Source organism: Hyperolius riggenbachi, chromosome 8 (assembly GCF_040937935.1).
Source record: "Hyperolius riggenbachi isolate aHypRig1 chromosome 8, aHypRig1.pri, whole genome shotgun sequence".
Classification (NCBI taxonomy): domain Eukaryota; kingdom Metazoa; phylum Chordata; class Amphibia; order Anura; family Hyperoliidae; genus Hyperolius; species Hyperolius riggenbachi.
Window position 1 is genome coordinate 17,365,430 of NC_090653.1, and position 22,833 is coordinate 17,388,262.

General features: G+C 45.3%; 1 protein-coding gene across 5 annotated transcripts in view; it reads right to left on the bottom strand.

Annotated features, from left to right (window-relative positions):
- DACH2 (dachshund family transcription factor 2) overlaps positions 1 to 22,833 on the bottom strand; it is a 535,913-nt gene that overhangs the window by 58,905 nt on the left and 454,175 nt on the right. For 3 of the 5 annotated variants that reach the window (XM_068250012.1, XM_068250011.1, XM_068250014.1), the window contains one exon: positions 6,603 to 6,695. The exons of the other annotated variants lie outside the window; for them this stretch is intronic. In XM_068250012.1, coding sequence (XP_068106113.1) covers positions 6,603 to 6,695 — 93 coding nt within the window. The remainder of the gene's footprint in view (positions 1 to 6,602; positions 6,696 to 22,833) is intronic. 5 annotated transcript variants of the gene reach the window in all.

Here is a 22,833-nt window from a genome sequence, read left to right on the forward strand (position 1 = left end):
TTGTGCTGATAAAACACATGTGAACCGGGACTTTCTGTATGTAATTCAGGGAAGAGCATTAAACACGGCAATTAGACTACAGAGGAAGAGGACGGGCGGATCGCCTGCTACGGTCTGCGAGATAAGACGGCCAAACGCACGCCAAAAGGCACAGGCGTAGCTAGCAATCAAGGGGACGCATAGCAACATTTTGAGTGGGCACACTTTCAAAAATATTTATAAAAGACAAAGACAAACACTTATATAGCGCTTTTCTCCTGGCGGACTTAAAGCGCCAGAGCTGCAGCCACTAGGACCCGCCCTATAGGCAGTAGCAGTGTTAGGGAGTCTTGCCCAAGGTCTCCTACTGAATAGGTGCTGGCTTACTGACCAGGCAGAGCCGAGATTCGAACCCAGGTCTTCTGGTACTGCTGGTACTCTGCAATTTAGGTGGCCAGTTTTACATCAGAGCATGGTGAGTGCTGCTGAAATAGCAGTCATGTGATCACAGCCACATGCAGCAGCCACAAATGTTTGTAAGTTATATATCAGAGCATGAGGAGTGTTGTTGAACTAGCAGTCATGTGATCATCACAGCAGCATGCAGCGGCCACAGAGGTCTGTAAGTTATATATCAGAGCATGGTGAGTGTCGCTGAACTAGCAGTCATGTGATCTCAGCAGCATGCAGCAGTCACAGAGGTCTGTAAGTTATATATCAGAGCATGGTGAGTGTTGCTGAAATAGCAGTCATGTGATCACAGCAGCATGCAGCAGCCACAGAGGTCTGTAAGTTATATATCAGAGCATGGTGAGTGTTGCTGAACTAGCAGTCATGTGATCACAGCCGCATGCAGCAGCCACAGGGGTTTGTAAGTTATATATCAGAGCATGAGGAGTGTTGCTGAACTAGCAGTCATGTGATCACAGCCGCATGCAGCAGCCACAGGGGTTTGTAAGTTATATATCAGAGCATGAGGAGTGTTGCTGAAATAGCAGTCATGTGATCACAGCCGCATGCAGCAGTCACAGAGGTCTGTAAGTTATATATAAGAGCAAGGTGAGTGTTGCTGAAATAGCAGTCATGTGATCTCAGCAGCATGCAGCAGCCACATAGGTCTGTAAGTTATATATAAGAGCATGGTGAGTGTTGCTGAACTAGCAGTCATGTGATCATCACAGCCGCATGCAGCAGCCACAGAGGTCTGTAAGTTATATATCAGAGCATGGTGAGTGTTGCTGAAATAGCAGTCATGTGATCACAGCCACATGCAGCAGTCACAGAGGTCTGTAAGTTATATATCAGAGCATGGTGAGTGTTGCTGAAATAGCAGTCATGTGATCACAGCCGCATGCAGCAGCCACAGAGGTCTGTAAGTTATATATCAGAGCATGGTGAGTGTTGCTGAAATAGCAGTCATGTGATCACAGCTGCATGCAGCAGCCACAGAGGTCTGTAAGTTATATATCAGAGCATGGTGAGTGTTGCTGAAATAGCAGTCATGTGATCATCACAGCCGCATGCAGCAGCCACAGAGGTCTGTAAGTTATATATCAGAGCATGGGAAGTGTTGCTGAAATAGCAGTCATGTGATCATCACAGCCGCATGCAGCAGCCACAGAGGTCTGTAAGTTATATATCAGAGCATGGGGAGCGTTGCTGAAATAGCAGTCATGCAATCTCCGCAGCATGCAGCAGCCACAGAGGTCTGTAAGTTATATATAAGAGCATGAGGAGAGTTGCGGAAATAGCAGTCATGTGATCACAGCCGCATGCAGCAGCCACAGAGGTCTGTAAGTTATATATCAGAGCATGGGAAGTGTTGCTGAAATAGCAGTCGTGATCACAGCCACAAACGTTTGTGAGTTTTATATTGGCAACATGACGAGTGTCGGTGAAATAGCAGTCATATGATTACAGCTGTATTCAGCAGCCACTGTGTAAAATTTCTGTAACAATTTCAGGTGGCCTTGGATAATTTTTTTTTTTAAACTGTCACCACGAGTGGGTGTACATGCGACTACAATGACAAACTGCGATACTCATGTTAGCAGTCCTCTCTGCCCTCTGACATAACCCGGACCAGCCTTCACAAACCATTTTTAACACTGCTTGCCAGAGTGTCCTAGTACATGACTTGTAGTGCTACCTTCCCAGATCTAATTTGATCCAGGATGCTATATGTATCATGTTTCCTTCAGGCACTCTGGTTTCCTCACACATCCCAAAAATATACGGATAAGTGAATTGGTTTCCCCCCAATATTGGACTATGATAAGAACCTTAGACTATGACTATGGTAAGATTAGATTGCGAGCTGCTCTGAGGACAGTCAGTGACATGACTATGTATTCTGTAAAGTGCTGCAGGAGAGGTCAGTGCTATATAAATACATAATAATATGGTAGGCGATTAGACTATGACTATGGTAGGATTAGAGTGTGAGCTCCTCTGAGGACAGTCAGTGACATGCCTATGTACTCTGTAATGTGCTGCAGGAGAGGTCAGTGCTATATAAATACATAATAATAATATGGGAGGACATTAGACTATGACTATGGTAGGATTAGAGTGTGAGCTCCTCTGAGGACAGTCAGTGACATGGCTATATACGCTGTAATGTGCTGCAGAAGATGCCAGTGTTATATAAATACATAATAATAATATGGGAGGACATTACACTATGACTATGGTAGGACTAGATTGTGAGCTGCTCTGAGGACAGTCAGTGACATGACTCTGTACTCTGTAATGTGCTGCAGGAGATGTCAGTGCTATATAAATACATAATAATAATATGGTAGCACATTAGACTATGATTATGGTAGGATTAGATTGTGAGCTCCTCTGAGGACAGTCAGTGACATGACTATGTACTCTGTAAGGTGCTGCCGAAGATGTCAGTGCTATATAAATACATAATAATATTATGGTAGGCCATTAGACTATAACTATGGTAGGGTAGTGCTGCAGAAGATGTCAGTGCTATGTAAGTCTTTTTATGTTTAAGCTGTTCAATCTGCCCCAAGAGGTTACTCTTTTCTCTGCAAAAGTCTGACTGATCTTCAAGAAACAGAGATGCACCCACACAGCTCTGCCTCCCTTAAAATAGATTGCATTGGACCAAAGTAATAGAATAAAATGTTTGTGAATAATTAATGAAGGCAATAAAAACAGACCATGTGGAGCAGCAGACAACGGAGAGCAGTAATTCACCCAAGCGTAGTATGGTCACCGCTGTCTAAACGGCGTCTCTATAACAAACGAGTCATGCTGAGAACCCCAAGCTGCTAGCCTATGTTCAGACCCTTTTTATGTGGATGCAAGGGACAGGGGAGTCAAGGGGAAGAGCTATCCGACAGGTCCAATACCAAAGTATGGCGGCTACTTTTTTTTTCTACCCAGAAAGCAGCGGTCAGTAGTGACTGAATCCTCCTCTCAGGGATTGGCCAGATCTTGTCTAGACAGTGGTTGGATAGTGTACTGGTTAAAGAGGAATTTCAGCCTTAACAAACATACTTTCATTCAGTTACATTAGTTATGTTAATTAAACTAGATAGGTAATATATTCTCTAACCCACCCGGTTTTAAAAGAACAGGCAAATGTTTGGGATTTCATGGGGGCAGCCATTTTGTTTGGTTGAAAGGAGGTGACAGGGAGCATGAGACAGTTCCAACCGTCCTGTGTCTTGATCACCCCTCCCAGTTGCTAGGCAACGAAAACATCATAATCAGAAATCCCATCATGCTTTGCACAGCATCAGGGGAAAAATGCCCGGGCAGATTTCTATGATGGGGCGGAGCTTAGCTTGTGTGCAGCTAAAAATGAGGCTTGGGTAAGAAAAACAAAGTTCTGATGCTGTGAAACTGTTAAAGAAACACCAAGCCTTTTCAGTGCTGCCGAGTAGATTTTTAGTTTGGAGGTTAACTTTAAGGACTCTGTATCTGACATCGGAGACCAGGGTTCAAATCCCGCCGTTCCTGTTCAGTAAGCCAGCACCTATTCAGTGAAGAGACCTTGGACAATACTCCCTAACTCTGCTACTACCTATACAGCGTGCCCTAGTGGCTGCAGCTCTGGTCTGCCAGGAGAAAAGTGCGATATAAATGTCCCGTGTCTTGTCTAGACCTTTATTACAAGCACAGGGAGAAAATAACATTTTGACCTTGGTATCGGGGGCTCCGTCAGGTAGCAGTAGTCTATGTAACTGGTGTTCACCAGAGCTTCTTGCAAAGGACAATGGGCCACAAACTCTTGCGCGTAACGGACCAGTTTGATGAAAGTGTCCACCTCTGGGATCACCCCACTGGAGACAGAGTACGGGCTACCCCACAGTTGGGAGGTCTGATGGGAGGGTCAGAGTTGTTTGGAAAGCCAGGGCTGGTGACCTTCAATAGCGAGTCGCTCAACTGTCAGAGATCAGAGGAGCAGACAAAGCCAAGTCCTAGAAAAGGCAAAAGTCTGTACAGAAGGCAGACAACACAATATTTGAATTCAGGCCAAATTCAATAACTGGATCTGGAGAGTAGAAGTAGTCAGTACAAAACTAGGTTGTAATAGACCTTCAATCAAAGAAGCAGGTTATAGCGCTTTGAGGAAAACCAGAACTGGTCAGAACTTTCAGCAATTGCCAGAGAAAAAATGGGACTTAATTGGGAATCCTAATCTAAGTGGACACCGAGAGGTGAACTGGTGCCATATAGCACACACGTGGCTTTGGTTGTACATGCTAGTGTAACTGGAATTTTGTGCATGAATGGAGTGAACCAGTCCCACCACAGGCAGTCAATGGACACCCAGCAATGCAAATCTGACAACCTTTGTGTCTGTAGGCTGGTTTACTAAGATGCCCCAACAATCAAGGCTCCAGCGTTTAATCCTGGAAGCTCAACAGTGTTCTGAACTGGCCAAGCCATCACTCAGCCACTGCCATTCAATTTCAGGATTTCTTAAACTGTAACTGTCGGGCATAAAATCAAAAATCCATTCTTTATTTTTATCTGGAAAACGAGTAATAAAAATGCTAACCAGGCCATCAAAAAGTTAAAATCACTATTACTTTTTTTGTTGATAAATGATCATTCCCCAGTTTACCTGACTCTTATTTGGTACACACAAAGTTTTACTGATTTTTTTTACAGTTGTCAAAATGGTACTTTTGGTTGTCCTTTTTTGCTTCTCTACTACCCCCCCCAGACTTGACTAATGCAGCCTGATTGGCTGAAGCCGCTTTCCCTCCTGTTTTCCCCTCCCACACCTCTGTTCCTCTCTGATTGGCCAAGATGTATCATGCTGAGACAGTGCACTATCTATAGTGGAGGGCGGGCAATGCATACACAATCAGGCAGAGGAGAGTAAGGGAGAAAATGACATCGGGATTGGCTTTAAAATAGCCACAGTTAAAATGGGAAATGCTAAGAAAGATTTTCTCTTTTTTTTTACTGTAGAAAAATCACTAAAATCAAAATGTGGACAGTGCAATACATATGTTATGTAAGTAGAGCAAATATATATCTACTTATATGTTTTTTTCTGAGATAGTATGGCTGACAGCTCCTGTTTTACACTTCATTTGGAGGGCCCTCTAGATGGCAGCCTACCTAGTGTAGTAGCTGGTGGCACCAAGCTGTACTGAATGACAGTATACTCACATTATTGTCACCAATAGGCAATCATTTGTAAAGAATGAGGGGGGCTTGTGCCCATGCCCACTTGGGTAAACACGAGTATGGAGCCAGGCTACACTCAGAAATATTGGGGGGGCGGGGACAAAAAAAACACCCTAAGCCTCTGGCAGAGCATATGTTAAACCCACCAACAGATGTCTTAGGCTTTATAGAATAAGTGTGGCAAATATTTAAAGTGAGTAATACAAGTGCATGCAATGACTGCATAGGCCTAATGGGCAGAAAAAAAAAGTCTACCAAGCACTTTACATTTCATGGTCATAGCCAATCAAAGTGCTTATTAAACTTTTCACTATTAAGGTGGCCTTTTAAAGTGGATCCAGTACAGGAAGAGTTAAAGTAGATCCAAGATGAAAAACGAAATATAGCAAGTAACTTGTCTATATAGTCTATTAGATGGTTTACACAACAAATCTAGCTGCAAACAGCTTGATTATTTATTCCTGTGATACAATGAGAGCAGCTATATTCTGCTTGTCATTACACACAGGCAAGCTGCTCTGCATCTCCAGCCCCTCAGCCTGTGAAAACATCACTCCCCTCTCCTCCTCCCCTCGGAAATCTCTGGCTGGTAACCTCCTCCTCCTCCTCCCCAGACTGAGCTCCCATAAGCCCTTGCTACATGGGTCTCAGAGTGTCTAGGCGCTGAAGGAGCTGTGGGCGAGGCATGATTAGTTTAGTTTATGGGGAATTAAAACAACCTTACAAGTTCTCCATTGTGTCTTCCGTAGTTGGAAGATGGGATGCTATCAGAACACATACAAATGTGGTGCACACATCAAGGATCCCCCTTGCCCCTGACTCCAATCCCCGAGGAGAAATTCTTAGCTCCCCCCTCTTCCCTTTTGGACCTAGGACAATTCTTGCATAATCAGGATTCAGAAAGTTGTTAATGTTAAAGATAAAAACTTTTTGAGAGGAGATGCTATACTCACCTTCTCTCTTGAAGTGCCAACCCATGGTGCAGCTCCTCTTCACAGGTCCGCCAAAGTCTTCTCTTCCTGGATGCTGCTGTGGCAAGTGACTCTCTGAAATAATCATAATAGTTTCAATGGGTCTGCTGCAAGCCTCCACTTTAATTCACAGAAATGATGGTGATGAAGAGGGCGGTGGCTCTGTTAATTAAAGCCACTAAGTTTGCCTTCATAGCAGGCCTGTTTCTTAGCATTGGGAAGATGAGCCACCACTGACCTTTTTAGTGTTGCATCATCATCACAATGGGGGAACTCTAATATTTCCTCTGCCCATCATGTGGAAAGTGCCGAGACAGGTTGGTGGAACACTAGAGGAGGGCCCACTTATGGGGCAGGTAAGTATACCTGAACCTCTACACATCCCTACCAACCTCTGCACTGGGATTGTAGGGGGCTATTCTTGATTTAGGTGGGCTTGGCTGTCCTTTCATAGGAAAGATGCAATGCCTGGCTGATATAAGGGAAGCATAATGGCGGCACAAGATGGCGACACGTACTATACCAGGGAAGATGCTCAGTGGGAACCATACGGGGGCAAAGCATGACTTCACTGAGACATTACTAGATGGTCATTGAGATTCCTATACTCCTGCCTCGCATGTCAATTTAATGCAAACTAAATTTAGTGTAAACTGTACGGAAATGAGCCATTACTAACAGGAAAGGGGGCACTGAGGGTGTCTTGTTCTGGGCATCACAAACAGCCTAATTTCCTAGAGCCTCAGTGACTGGAAGGCATGGGTCATGGAGGAGGCCTTGCTGGATGTAGACCAACCCAATAAAGATGGTCAAATAGACACTAAGGATTCCATCTTGTGCAAAACCCAATATTAATCGTATGCAGCTTGGAAATGGACCAAAGAAATGTACTTCCTGTCGATTTCGATTGGTCCAATTCCAAGCTGGGTACGTTTGTAGGGAAGTTGGAATGATCAGTTTCTGGTTGACCTTCTCTACTGATGGACATCGGCAGACTTGTCACAGTAATCTGAAGGACATTATGAGGCTACGACCTGGTGAAGAGGAGCTGATCAGAGTGGCCAACTCTACAAGAGACAAGGTGAGGATAATATTTTTTTCCCTTACAATGTTCCACTTTCATACGCATAATTAAAGGACAATTGACCCACTGCAAAACTACCTGAGGTAAGCACAGAGGTGTATTCATGCTGGATTTGTATACCTCTGTGCGTTGTCAGTTCCTCTGCATGTTCTCACCGCTCCCTGTAATCGCTCCTTGAAAATTTTTTACTTTTGGCTCAAATGTCACATTTTTTCCGACAGGAAGAGGCAGGCTTTTTCTCCTTTCACCCTCCCATTCTCTCCTCTTCCCCAACCCTTCAGGATAGGGAATAGGGGAAGGAAGAGGCAGGAATGGGAGGGTGATGGGAGGGAACATCGCCGCAAGCATGCCTCTTCCTGTTTAAAAATTTGACTTAAGTCAAAATTTAAAAAATTCATAGAATTCTTACGAGGCCAGGAGTATCGAGGAGCGGAGCAGACGCCGCACAGAGGTCTGTGGATACAGCATGAACATGCCTATGTACTTACCTCAGAGCGTACGAGAGGAATCGGCGCGGGAGACTTGGGTGCAGGATAGAGGCGGATCCTGCTGCTGCACAAGTTCCCGGCCGTGCTAAATACTATTCCCATCAAAGAGAAATGGAGCGCGCCATAGCGCATTAATCATAAAAGGTTGTTTATTAGAATTTAAAAGTTATACTCACAAACACAGTTTGTGTAATTCGCTTGTCAGCGGACAGCCAACCGCTTCTCTCAACAGGGGAGGATGCCGCGCTGTGGCCAGCAGCGCGAGTCCCAATCGTCTGGGCTCCGTTTCGCTGTGAGGTGGGCGTGGCTGGTATTCAGTAGGCGTGTGACGTCATTACGCGTTTCGGCGCGCTGCGCCTTCGTCAGATGGCGTCACACGCGTACAGGCGTACACTTAGTGTTCCCCTGTATTGTTGCTGTGGTAACGGAAGGGGGAGCTTCAATAAGCTTTATTAAACTAACACTTGCATGCCGCGCGGCATAATTAGGGAAGTGGATGCGGAAAATTGTATGCGTACCACGCGGAAAGTTATATGCGTGCCACGCAGCAATTATATGGCATTAGTGCAGAAACTTGTATAGGGGAAAACTTTTAAATTCTAATAAACAACCTTTTACGATTAATGCGCTATGGCGTGCTCCATTTCTCTTTGATTGTTTTTACCAAGTTACCCTATTATGGAGCGTCGCAGTGCATGACATCATAAGAGGAGTACATCTCTGATTGGTTACCCAGGACCAGGAGCGCACGATATCTTTCTTTGTGTTTGTAATTACTATTCCCCCTCCAGGCCACCATGGATGGTGGGTAATGAAATAATTTGGCTTCCAGCAATTGCTGGAGGACGAATTATTGTGTTTTATAAGTAACTTCAGCTCCGTCTTCTGATGGCGCTGAAGTTACTCCCTGTGCGCCCAAGTCTCCTGCGCTGGATTCACTGTGTTCGTACCTCAGAAAGCTTTACCTCCGGTTAGGTGCGTTTCAACCAAACCATCATTTTTCTTTCAATAATCTATTTAGCTGACACGAAACTTAACACAGAACAGCACATTAAAGGGGAACTTCAGCCTAAACAAACATACTGTTACTAAGTTACATTAGTTATGTTAATTAGAATAGATAGGTAATATATAATAAATATAATCTTTTACCCACTCTGTTTTAAAAGAACAGGCAAATGTTTGTGATTTCATGATGGCAGCCATCTTTTTGGTTGAAAGGAGGTGACAAGGAGCAGGAGACACAGTTCCAACTGTCCTGTATGCTGATCACCCCTCCCAGCTGCGCACACTAGGCTTCAAATGTCAAATTCAAATTGTAAAAAAAAAAAAAAAAAAAAAAAAAAAAAATTGCACCAAAACAGCAGAACGAGAACAACAACATCAGAAATCCCATCATGCTTTGCACAGCATAAGGGGAAAAATGCCCGGGCAGTTTTTTTCTGTGCAGCTAAAAATGAGGCTTGTATAAGAGAAACAAAGTTCTGATTCTGTGAAACTGTTAAAGAAACACCAGGCCATTTCAGTGCTGCTGAGTCGATTTTTAGTCTGGAGGTTCACTTTAATGCTCCCCACAACTCCCCCCCCCCCCCCCCCCAAAGAAAAAAAAAAAACAAACATGCATATGCCTTAACTTTGACAGATACAACTCTCGCTTTATGTACTTCTTGGGGCATCATTTGAGAAGATTAAGAAGCAGTCTACGGGAGGTCAACAGGGAAGAATTGGCAGTGCATCCCAAAACCAGGCCGCATCTGAAATGACTACCAACAGAGGCGTGCGAGTCCAATAGAGGCAAATACACAGCTTGTATTCAAAACAGATGCTAAACTATGCACTAGATCTCTAATGTCTGCATAAAAACGGAATGCAAACATGAAATATCAAATGGTGGCAGCTAGCCATAGAGTAAACATACATTTTTTAAACAGCAGGGAGAGGGGGCAGTGCTTCTCAAGACACTGCATCTGAATGACTACCAGCATAGGTGTGCAGGCCGGATACACAACTTGCATTCAAAAAGCGCTGCCCCCTCTCCTTGTTGTCTAAAAAGTGTATGGGAGGGGATGGGTGGGTGCTGAGCAGGGAAGAGAGTCATTGGAAGTTCTATAGCAAGGAACCTTCCCCTGACGGTGTCGGGAGTGAGGCTCTATAGGGTGAGGAGGCGACAGGCGATGTGGAGGTGCGGGATAGTGATATTTATGAAGCCATATGGAAGAACAGATGTCCCGGCCGCATACACAATGGAAGAAGCATTTCATTCCCAGCTATAATCCTGTTGCTGCATCAGCAGTTCTTCCCGGTCTCTCCCTCTCCTCCTTCCAGCCAGCCCAGCCGGCAAACCAACATTAACGCCTCATTAATATTTATACAAACATCGGCCATTAAAGGAAGAATCATCGCGGCACTGAGCGATTGTCAGATGAGGCTGAGATCAGAGAGCGTTTCAAAGAAACAAAACAAACACAAATATTGCGACTCTGCAGCTGCGAATTTCAATATGCAGATTGTGCAGAGAGGGGGGAAGGGGGGGGGGGGCAGAATCTCGTTATCGGGAGTCTTCCAAAAATCAGGAAAGGAAATAAACGACACACTCTAAATACTTCTTCACATTTATCCTGACACCGCAGCAGATTGTAAGCTCTTCTGTCTTCTGTATCCTTACGTTAAGATTTCGTATCACTTTGCTATACCATAATTAGGGCCGCCTTCAGGGCATCACAGGGAGGACTGCTATGTGGGGCCCTAGAAAATCTGGGGCCCGGCGAACCGTGCCACCCATGGGCTGCCCATTAATGTGATGAGAGGTGCCGGGAGGCTCACCCAGGAGCTACCTTCGTCAGTTAGTGATTTAAGTAAACCTGAGACAAATGGGAGAAAATAATTGTTACTTACTGGCACACCTTCCTTCCTGTAGTCCACAGGTGCTGAACTCCAGGCCTGGAGGGCCAGATCCATGCCAGTGTTTAGGATGGACTGAGATAGAGAGGAATGTGTTCTACCTGATGGACCACACCCTTCCTGATTCAGTCACATCAATTCATTCGAGCGGTGTCAAAAATGTGTGAGGACCTCGGCCCTCGTAGGACCGGTTTCACATCCCTGCTGTAGTCCTTCAGCTACCTCAATACCCTTCCAGTCCAATCCGCTGTGCTACTGTGAAGTCCACACAATCCAGCTGGGTTGTGGGGCATTGCGCATGCGCTGTTCTGGGCCGGGTGTCTCCTCCTGTTCAAGCGCAGTTACAGTCATGAACTGAGCATACGCAGAACGCTCCCAGGCATGGGAGCGCGTGAAAAGTGATCACACGGACGTTAGTGTGTTCAGGCCTTCAAAGATGGTGATTTTCCATGTGTGGGCAGAGGAGAGTGAGAGGGGTCCAGGAGGTCTTCCCAGTATGGGGCCGAAATATTTCTGATGGCAGCCCTGACCATAATACATATCCATACCTTCACTGTCAGTGCTATATAAATACTAAATAGTAATCTCCATTATCATCCAGAGATACTCCCCAACCTGCTTTCTCTGCTGCTCTACGGATGTTCACCCCTCCAGGACTTCTCCAGAGCAGCCACTACTCTATGGAACTCCCTCGGGCTCTCCTCGATCTTCAACCCATTTAAGCAGGCCATTACCACCCATCTGTTTACCATAGCCTACCCGCCATCTTCATAGCTCCACCCCCCCCCCCATTTTAAACTGTAAAAATGCGATCTACCCCGTTGCTTCACTAAACAACGGCAAACATTGGGAGATAAATGCAATACAGAGGACTGTTCGACTGAACCAGCGTTCAAAAAGGCTGATTTATTCAGCTGTTACGAATTGGTCAGTAGACAAATCCACTCTCAATCAGCAGCAAATTTAGGGCTGGTTTCACACGGGCGGCTCGCTTTGTCTGCTACCTGCAACAAAAAAAAGTTTGTTGGCGTTTCTTGTCCAATCACATTTCGAGCACTAGGAGTGTCCAACGTAACCAGGAATACAATCATCCGAGAAGCTGCATGCAGTATCTGGGAAAATCTGATCGACCGCGGCGCTTGACAAAACAACTGTAAACGTGAGATGGACCCTCCCATTTATCTCAATTATAACGCTGTGGATCCCAACCTATTTGTCTGAACCGACCGGTTTCGTAGGATTGTTGGTCAGTCAAGAGTGTACCAGCTCTAACAGATTGCAAGCTCTTCTGCAGTCTTTATACATCACTGGCTTTCTTATTACATGTATGAATACATAACCCAACACCAGATCGCAGGTTCCTCCATCCTCTATAAAAGACCCCTAATAGAGTGTAAGCTCTTCTACCATCTGTCCCAACCCCACACACGGCTCTGCCAAACGCCTGTATCCCTGCCTCCTGCCCCAATAAACTGCAGTATATTAAACAGAAGAACGGGCAGAGGAAGACGGAAATTTGCCACAGGAAACCCATAGAATCTGTACTGTAATATTGGAACTCCCAGAATAAATGGGACAATATGAAGGTCCGATGGAAAGAATTCCGCCAGACAGTACAGAGAACAGAGACTCCGGACCTCGCTGCTGCAAATAACTCTGAATATTGCCATCTGCTGAACCCATTTCATCTCTGCTTCATTTATATTTAAATCTGCAGGTGTGAAAAAGGGTTATTTTACCCCAATGTGAACGCCGCCGTCCTCCCATTCCCATCGCTGGCTATTCGCCGCGTCCGTTCCCCGCCTATTTCTGCTTACTGCCCAGTTCACATACCACAGCTTAATACGTTCTGTTAAAATGACAAAGCTGCGTATAAAGTTATGCTCTCCAAATCAAATAAAGGGCACCTGAACTGACTGTAAACCTATAAAAACTACACATGCCAGTGCGTGTAGTGTGGGGTGCTTATACTTACCTGTACATCGTTTCAGAAGCACAAATACCCTACCTGACGCCTAATCCTAACCACCCCGCAATGCACTAATACACTTCCTGATGCTGAACGCCCCCTCCCCCCCCAGCACCCTATCTGATGCCTAAACCTAACCACCACCCCCACACAAATACCGAACTGACACCTAAAACTAACCACCACCCTACACATAAACACACACACAAACAACCTACCTGACGCTTAACCCTAACCACTGCCCCTGCACAAATACCCTTTCTGACGCCTAACTCTAACCACCACCACACACACACACACACACACACACACACACAGAGACACACACACACACTACACACACACACTACACACACACACTACACACTACACACACACACACACACACACACACACACGTACACACACACACACACACGTACACACACACACACACACACGTACACACACACACACACACACACACACACACGTACACACACACACACGTACACACACACACACGTACACACACACACACGTACACACACACACACGTACACACACGTACACACACACACACACACGTACACACACACGTACACACACACACGTACACACACACACGTACACACACACACACACGTACACACACACACGTACACACACACACACGTACACACACACACACGTACACACACACACACGTACACACACACACACGTACACACACACACACGTACACACACACACACACACACGTACACACACACACACACACACGTACACACACACACACACACGTACACACACACACACACACACGTACACACACACACACACACACACACACACACACGTACACACACACACACGTACACACACACACACGTACACACACACACACGTACACACACACACACGTACACACACGTACACACACACACACACACGTACACACACACGTACACACACACACGTACACACACACACGTACACACACACACACACGTACACACACGTACACACACACACACACACGTACACACACACACACACGTACACACACACACACACGTACACACACACACACACGTACACACACACACACGTACACACACACACACACACACACACACACACGTACACACACACACACACAGACACACACACACAGACACACACACACCCTACCTGGCGCCTAACCCTAACCACCCCGCAATGCACTAATACACTTCCTGATGCCAAATACCCTGCCCTCAACACCCTACCTGACGCCTAAACCTAACCACCCCCCCCCCCCCCCCCTCACAAATACCCTGACGCCTAACCCAAATCTGCCAGCAGTCGAATTCCCCCCCCCCCCCCCCCCCTCCGTCAGCAGTTGCGGGAAAAAAAGAAATGGCGGCAAAGAGGGTTAATTCGGGTGCCCTGGCCCACTCGACAGACATCGGAGGCCACACAGCTATTAATCGGGCGCTGCGGGCACTCAAATTTCCCTTCATTATTTCCCGCTATTTCATTATGACAGCACCCAAACTTCCGCTAGCCGTGGGCGCCCAACTTGCCTGCTTCGTTTTAGGAGGGGTGGCACCTATCTTATGGTTAATGCTACTACCGGTACTTCAAGGATAACGTAATTGGCCTCTAAACACACTTAAAACATAACTTTTATTTGTTATTTAAATATCGGGAAATAACATACAAAAGCCATAATGACACCGTGGTATTCAGAGTGAGGAGATCTGTCTCTCAAGGATTAGGTCTGCACCGCCCCAGGATCACTCGTGGTGTAACAGTGGTAGCAGCCGTCAGGGGAAGTGCAGCGTATATCCTGAAAAAGGCCAGGGTCAGATCAAAGAGATCCAGAAACTAACTCGTACAGTGGCCATATGGGGGCCTCAGTATAGATGAGGACGGTCATGTAATTGTCCCTCCAGTTAGGTTTTTTGATGCTGTCAGTCATATCTCTGTGCAGCTGCACAGGACATGTATATTGCTTACACAGCCTCACTTATGGACAGAAGTATAAAGGATAATGCAAAACGCCCTACACACTAAAATAAAACGACCAACAGGTTTCACCCATAAAGGGCTTCGTTCCATGTTGAGAAAGCATAAATGAAGATCTGAAGGAATGTGTGGAGAAAGCGTGACATAGGTGTGGCAAACGGATGTGCAAAGAAGGCGTTTAAATAGGTGTGGCAAATGAACGTGTGGAGAAGGCGTGGCTGGAGGTGTGGCAAAAATGTCTGAAGAAGGCGCGACTGTAGGTGTGGTGAAGGAACATGTGGAGAAGGTGTGACTGGAGGTGTGGCAAAGGAATGTGTAGAGAAAGCGGGACTCTAGGTGTGGCAAAGGAACTTGTGGAGAAGGCGTGACTGGAGGTGTGGCAAAAGTGTCTGAAAAAGGTGTGACTGTAGGTGTGGCAAAGGAACATGTGGAGAAGGGGTGACTGTAGGAGTGGCAAAGGAAGGTGCGACTGCAGATGATAGTTTTATATAAATACATATTATGTTTAATGTCTTATAGGGGATACTGTACTGACTGCACTTTAATACTGTTCTGACTCCTAATTTTCTCACCTTTTGGCAGCCCTGCTATTTTCTTATATGACCCCAGCAGTGGCAGAACGCTTTTGCCACCAGATACATCTTTAAAAAGAAAAATCAGTTCTGCGCTCGTGTTTTCTGATCTCAGCGAATGCCCCCCATGTGTTTCTTGCGCTAAATGAGTACTTACCTTCTCACAGCCCCACGCACGATACCCCGCGTTCCCTGCCCCTCCCCCTCACACAGGGCGTATTCCACAAGTTTATAGAGCAGGCTACGGAGGACAGCGCTGCGATAATAACCTCCATGTGCAGACTTAATAAATATTACGTCCCCGGCCGGACATTAAAAACAACTAGTGCAGAAAGTAATGGCGGTTGTAATCTTGTGTACAGATGTAAAATAACCTTTATAAAACAAAGTGTATAACACTCAGGAGCACATTACACCATTTAATAAAACGCTGCCCCTCTTGCAGAATTAATCCCGGGCCCCTGACAAGCGCGCCCCCCTCCTTCCCCTCTGAACGCGGCCGCTCGTCCTCTGCAAGGCCGGCTAGTCGCTCTAACAGGCAGAATACATATATTTTTAGCGGTGTTCGGCCGGCGTTCTAACAGGTACGAGTTTTGGAATGAAAGCATCTGGGGAGCAATAACAGCTCTGGGAAGCGAATATATCTCGCCGGTATTTTAGTGCTTTGAAAATTCAATCACAGAGAAAATGTTTTGCTGTAAATATCTGCCGAGCGTGTTGAGCGCGGCGTCTGTCGGAGCGGGAGGGCGGCGAGGCACCGGCGGGCTCTGGGCAACGATAAGGACGCGGCGATAATCCCGTATAATTATTGGTTATTTATTATGGCAGGCTGGATTTCATAGAGATGCTGAAAATCATATCCTAGCATTTTATTTATTTTTTTAATGCATTAAATCGACATTGTAGCGATCATACGAACACAATAGTGCAAAAATGAGACGTGAAAAGGAAAGGTATGACTGGATTTTGATGTTAGGGGGGCATTTACATGCGCAGAAGCTGATAAACAGATATTATTGAAATGGTGAGAATTTACAGTGGACCTGAACTCAGAACTTCCTTTTTGCTCTAAAAGATAAGCAATAGCATAATAAACTTTAAATAAAAACATGTCTTTGTTACAGCTGATAAAATCCTGCAATAAATCTGCAGTGTGTCTACTTCCTGCTTTCATGGAAGCGGACATATTAAAAACATCCTGTGCAAATTAGCTGCTCTGCCCAAGGCAACCAGTTTACAGGGCTGAGAGATCAAATTACAACTTGTGATTAGTCACAGATGAGGAGTAATTAGACAGGCTAAACTCTCTAAATACACACAGGGTGTATTTCTCTCTGTTTACCGTCTGTCCTGTGCAAGAGTTCAGGTCCGCTCTAATGCTCATCTATGCCTACATCCCAGGTCTGCATGTACAGATTGCTTTCAGAACCACCGGCCTAATACTGAGGGGCCTGAGCTCCACAAGACCCATAAGCAGCAGATCCTTCACAATCTGTAGGTGGTGAGTTGAGGCCTCCATCAATCTGACTTTTATTTCCCAACACATCCTGCAAGATGCCCAGTTGGGTTGAGATCTGATGAGTATGGAGGTCACATGTATCTTGATTCATTACGCCAAGCCACCTCTTCTATGGCCCCATGGTCTAGTGCCCCTATGTGGGCATTTAGTGGTGGAAGGGGTCCTAGCCCATAAGACCACTAACGGTCCAATTTCTAGCGAAAAATCGTTAGAGCGATCAGAAATTCTGATCGGATTGGTTGTAAATAATCTCCATTGGTGGACACAATCGATTATGAACGAGTGAAAAAAATGTCGCCTGAATGAATTTTCGTCGAACGAAAATTTGGATTTTCTTGGTGGTCGTGATAGATAGGAAGCAATGATTGGTTAGTTGATGGTGTAGTGAACAATTTTTCGTCCGATCAGAATTTCTGATCGCTCGAACGATTTTTCGCTAGAAATTGGACCGTTAGTGGCCAGCTTTACAACCATTAATGCTTGCCTACCTTAAGGTGGCCACACACGATACAATAAAATGATCAGATTTTACAGCAATTCGATAAAAACGATTGTTTTACAGCAATTCGATAAACTATTGTATCTCCTGAAAAAATCGGAAGCTTTTTTTTTTTTTCATTCGATTGAAAAATCCGATCCGATTTCCCATTTTTTTTTCGATTCATATCGATCTGGAATGCCAGATATTTCTCTTCAATTTTTTTTAAAGATTGTATGGTGTGTGTTAGATTGTCAATTTATTAATATACACATTCTAGCAATTTTCTCAGAGTTTCCAATCAGTTTTATCATAATTGGGGAAAAATTAAACACAGGTGTGTGGTACATTGGTCATATTTTTGAAACGTTAGTCAGAAAAATTGATTGCAATTCTTAAATTGAACAGATATTTTAAAAATTGTATGGTGTGTGGCCACCTTTATTGGTACCTGACCCCAACCATGCAATACTTCTGAGAAGTCTAATCTTTTCCCTACTGACTCGACCCCTCGTCATCAGTGCCTACCCCTAACTATTTTATACATGAGGCAGGGAACGCACTTGTCTTTCAGTTTTCTGTGCGCGTTTTCTGCACACCAAGTGTGTTTCTATGCAGAAAAAAGCGTGCGTTTTTTCACAGCAGCTGATGTAGTGATACAAAAAACCTGACAAAATGTGCAGAATGTCAGTTTTTTTTTCTGCGCGTGAAAAACACAGCAAGTGGGAACTACCCCATTGATTAACATGAGCTCTCAGTTTTTCTATGCAGAAAATGTGTACAAAAACAGTCATGTGTGTTCCCTGCCTGACAGTAAAGCTAGTGTCCCCTTTGCCTACCCTCTACCACTGACCCTATATACTGTATCTGCCTCTATCCCTAAGCATCCATACTTGTCCTTTTCAAAACCTCTTCAAGGACTTCCGATGTGAAAATAAAAATGTATGTTTTACTCACCTAGGGCTTCTTCCAGCCGTCTCAGTGCATCGCCGCACCCTCGGTCCTCTTCGGTGTCCCTGCTGGCCGCCTGCACCTACATTTGTGCCCACGTCATCTGATGCATACTGCGCCGTAGTTGTGTGCAGGCAAAGTACGCGCCAGATGACGTGGAGGCAGAAGAGCGGACTCCGCCGGTGGGTCGCCATCACTGCAGGCAGCAAGAGGACCGGGGCTGCGGCGAGGGACTGAGAAGGCTGCGATGGGTTGGAAGAAGCCCCAGGTGAGTAAAACAGATTATTATTTTCACATCGGAAGTCCTTTAAACGATATACTCACCTAACAATGGATCGGGGTAACAGGACGACACACAACAGGCGCGAACCAGAGCTCAAACGATCGCGGTACTTTTATTCATCAGGAATGTTAAAAATCTGATCCGTCGGAAGGTATAACAAAACTTATATCTCATATACAGTGACAAAATGCACACAACACACACGCTTAAAGGGACACTGTAGGGGGTCGGGGGAAAATGAGTTGAACTTACCTGAAGCTTCTAATGGTCCCCAGCAGACATCCTGTGCCCGCGCAGCCACTTACAGATGCCCCGGCCCCGCCTCTGGTTCACTTCTGGAATTTCAGACTTTAAAGTCGGAAAATCACTGCGCCTGCACGGCTGTGTCCTCGCTCCCGCTGATGTCACCAGGAGCATACTGCGCAGGCCCAGTATGGTCTGTGCCTGCGCAGTACGCTCCTGGTGACATCAGGGGAATCGAGGACACGGAAACGCAGGTGCAGTGGTTTTCAGACTTTAAAGTCTGAAATTCCAGAAGTGAACCGGAGGCGGGGCTGGAGCATCGGTGAGTGGCTGCGCGGGCACAGGATATCTGCGGGGGACCATTAGAAGCTTCAGGTAAGTTCAACTAATTTTCCCCCGACCCCCTACAGTGTCCCTTTAAAAACATGCCAAGTAAACATAAGCCATACATCTGTCAAATCGTATATTGCTGTAATGTAAATATGCAATCATCAAATGAGCACCAAATAATGCCAATATCCATAAACCTATATAATAAAAACCCGTGTCCCTGCATACACTCCTGTCACCGTGTCCTGCGCTTGCGCTACTGCGCATGTACCGCAGGGACAGCCTTTGGGACAGGAGCAGGATGGGCCAGGGGGCCCGCCGGGCAGGTGTATGTGTGCGCCCGTGCGGAGGCGGGCATGCACACTGACATGTGGCGGCGGTGACAGACCTAGAGCCCATTTTTAAACTGGCTTAGGTCAACTAGTTTGTCTATAAAAACATTATTAAACATATAACAGAAAATGAATGCTAGACCAACGATGCAATTCCTGTATATATAGTATATATAATGGATGTTACCACTGCTCAGATGACTTACACATAGCCTCATGTGGGAAGCAGATTTTACTCAGCCAGCAGGGCCATAATCTGCACAGCAGGGGACGCCCTAGACCTTTGCCTGGACCGCCTATGCCCAGAAGCTGGGATACGTCAGGTCACAGGTACAATCCTGCCTTTGGTTTTATGAAGAAAGTGTCAGATTTCATTTTATAAGACCTTCCCACTTAACTGTCAATCATGGTAATTAGGCATCACATGACTGGGGAGGGGGTGTTACCCTCAGACTGGCTTCTCAACGTTTCCAGGGTTCCTGAAATCCTCTAAAATAAGCATTTTGCACAGTCTGTAACCATGCGGTCCCTTTTACTATTAAATTTCTACTAAGTAGGAATTCGCAATGCGATTTGTGTTAAAAATGAAACCAGTGCATGTCAATAATAATAATAATAATAATAATCGGAACATTTATATAGCGCTTTTCTCCTGTCGGACTCAAAGAGCTCAAGAGCTGCAGCCACTGGGACGCGCTCAGGGGGCCACCCTGCAGTGTTAGGGAGTCTTGCCTTGAACTCCTTACTGAATAGGTACTGACCCTAGCCAGGATTCGAACCCTGGTCTCCCATGTCAAAGGCAGAGCCCTTAACCAGTACTCCTTTCAGCCACAGCCACAGCAATGGAATCATTTGCATTAAATGCGAATTTTCACATGCAGTGTGATGCAGAGTGATATGGGCTGCAGATTTCTGCACAACGCATCCATTTCCCATGTAATGATTATTAGGTGCATACGAGAATATGCATACAAATTTTAAAAATAACTAATTTTGCATACGGGAAAATAGACCCATAAGCAATTTTACAGCAACAGGCCCCTAAGTAAATGAAAGTCTATGGAGATTGTTATACTTAAAGGGCCACTATTGCGACAAAAAGTAGGCAGTTAAAATCTGATGGAACCGACAGGTTTTGGGCCAGTCCATCTCCGCATGGGGGATTCTCAGGGTTTTCTTGGTTTTTCAACTGCGTTTCCTGAACAGAAGTTGCAAAGTCTTAACTGACAAAATAGTGTGCAAGTGAGTAGGGAGGCTGGCTGGTATCTGACTATTTTGGCAGTTAAACTGATGTTCAGGAAATGCTATTGAAAAGAAAAGAAAACCCTGAGAATCCCCCATGAGGAGATGGACAGGCCCATAACCTGTCATATCTGTCAGATTTTAACTGCCTACTTTTTTTTTTGAGATAGTGGCCCTTTAAAGTGAGGTAGTGCAACTGAAGTACTCAAATCGCCACAATCCTGACACAGTGTGCTACCGCATGATCTGTGCTTACCGCACGGATTATGCGGTAATGCAAGTCTATAGCAATAAAGCCCAGCAGGGAGTACGTCAGTAAATGGGGGTGGGCCTATGCATATGACCAGGTCAGCACACGCTGCATGGGGGCGGGCCTATGCATATGACACTGTCAGCACACTCTGCCAGCTGGGAATACGTCACTGATCGGGGGCGGGCCTATGCATATGACACTGTCAGCACACTCTGCCAGCAGGGAATACGTCACTGATCGGGGGCGGGCCTATGCATATGACATTGTCAGCACACTTTGCCAGCAGGGAGTACATCACTGAATGGGGGCGGGCCTATGCATATGGCCAGGTCAGCACACTCAGCCGCTGGATCATATGAGGTGCAGATTTGGGCGGTGCGGTTATGCCATGCCACGCTCCCCTGCCGTGGGATCACCGCACAAAGGGTTAAATCAGCCTGAAGCCCAATTTTCAGAACATACCGGGTCACCTAACATGAAAGCCCAACATTCCTTGCATGCTTTTGAAAAGAAAAGAAAACTCATCTATGAGGTCGGTATGCAGGAGGTGCGATCTGATCCAAGCCATAGAATTTTATTATAATCTGACTGGAAATGGTAAATGATGTAAGTATAAGCAACAGCTCATATGCAGTTAATATTTATTTTTTTTTACTATGTATGCTGTTGGTCCTAGAGTATGAAAGACATAAGACTATGGTGGGATTAGAGTGTGAGCTCCTCTAAGGACAGTCAGTGACATGACTATATACTCTGTAATGTGCTGCAGGAGATGTCAGTGCTATATAAATACATAATAATAATATGGTAGGACATTAGACTATGACTATGGTAGGATTAGAGTGTGAGCTCCTCTGAGGACAGTCAGTGACATGACTATGTACTCTGTACAGCGCTGCAGAAGATGTCAGTGCTATATAAATACATAATAATAATATGGTAGGACATTAGACTATGACTATGGTAGGGATTAGATTGTGAGTTCCTCTGAGGACAGTCAGTGACATGACTATGTACTCTGTAATATGCTGCAGGAGATGTCAGTGCTATATAAATACATAATAATAATATGGTAGGACATTAGACTATGACTATGGTAGGATTAGAGTGTGAGCTCCTCTGAGGACAGTCAGTGACATGACTATGTACTCTGTAATATGCTGCAGGAGATGTCAGTGCTATATAAATACATAATAATAATATGGTAGGACATTAGACTATGACTATGGTAGGATTAGAGTGTGAGCTCCTCTGAGGACAGTCAGTGACATGTCTATGTACTCTGTAATGTGCTGCAGAAGATGTCAGTGCTATATAAATATATAATAATAATATGGTAGGACGTTACACTATGACTATGGTAAGGATTAGAGTGTGAGCTCCTCTGAGGACAGTCAGTGACATGACTATGTACTCTGTACAGCGCTGCAGAAGATGTCAGTGCTATATAAATACATAATAATAATATGGTAGGACATTAGACTATGACTATGGTAGGGATTAGATTGTGAGTTCCTCTGAGGACAGTCAGTGACATGACTATGTACTCTGTAATGTGCTGCAGAAGATGTCAGTG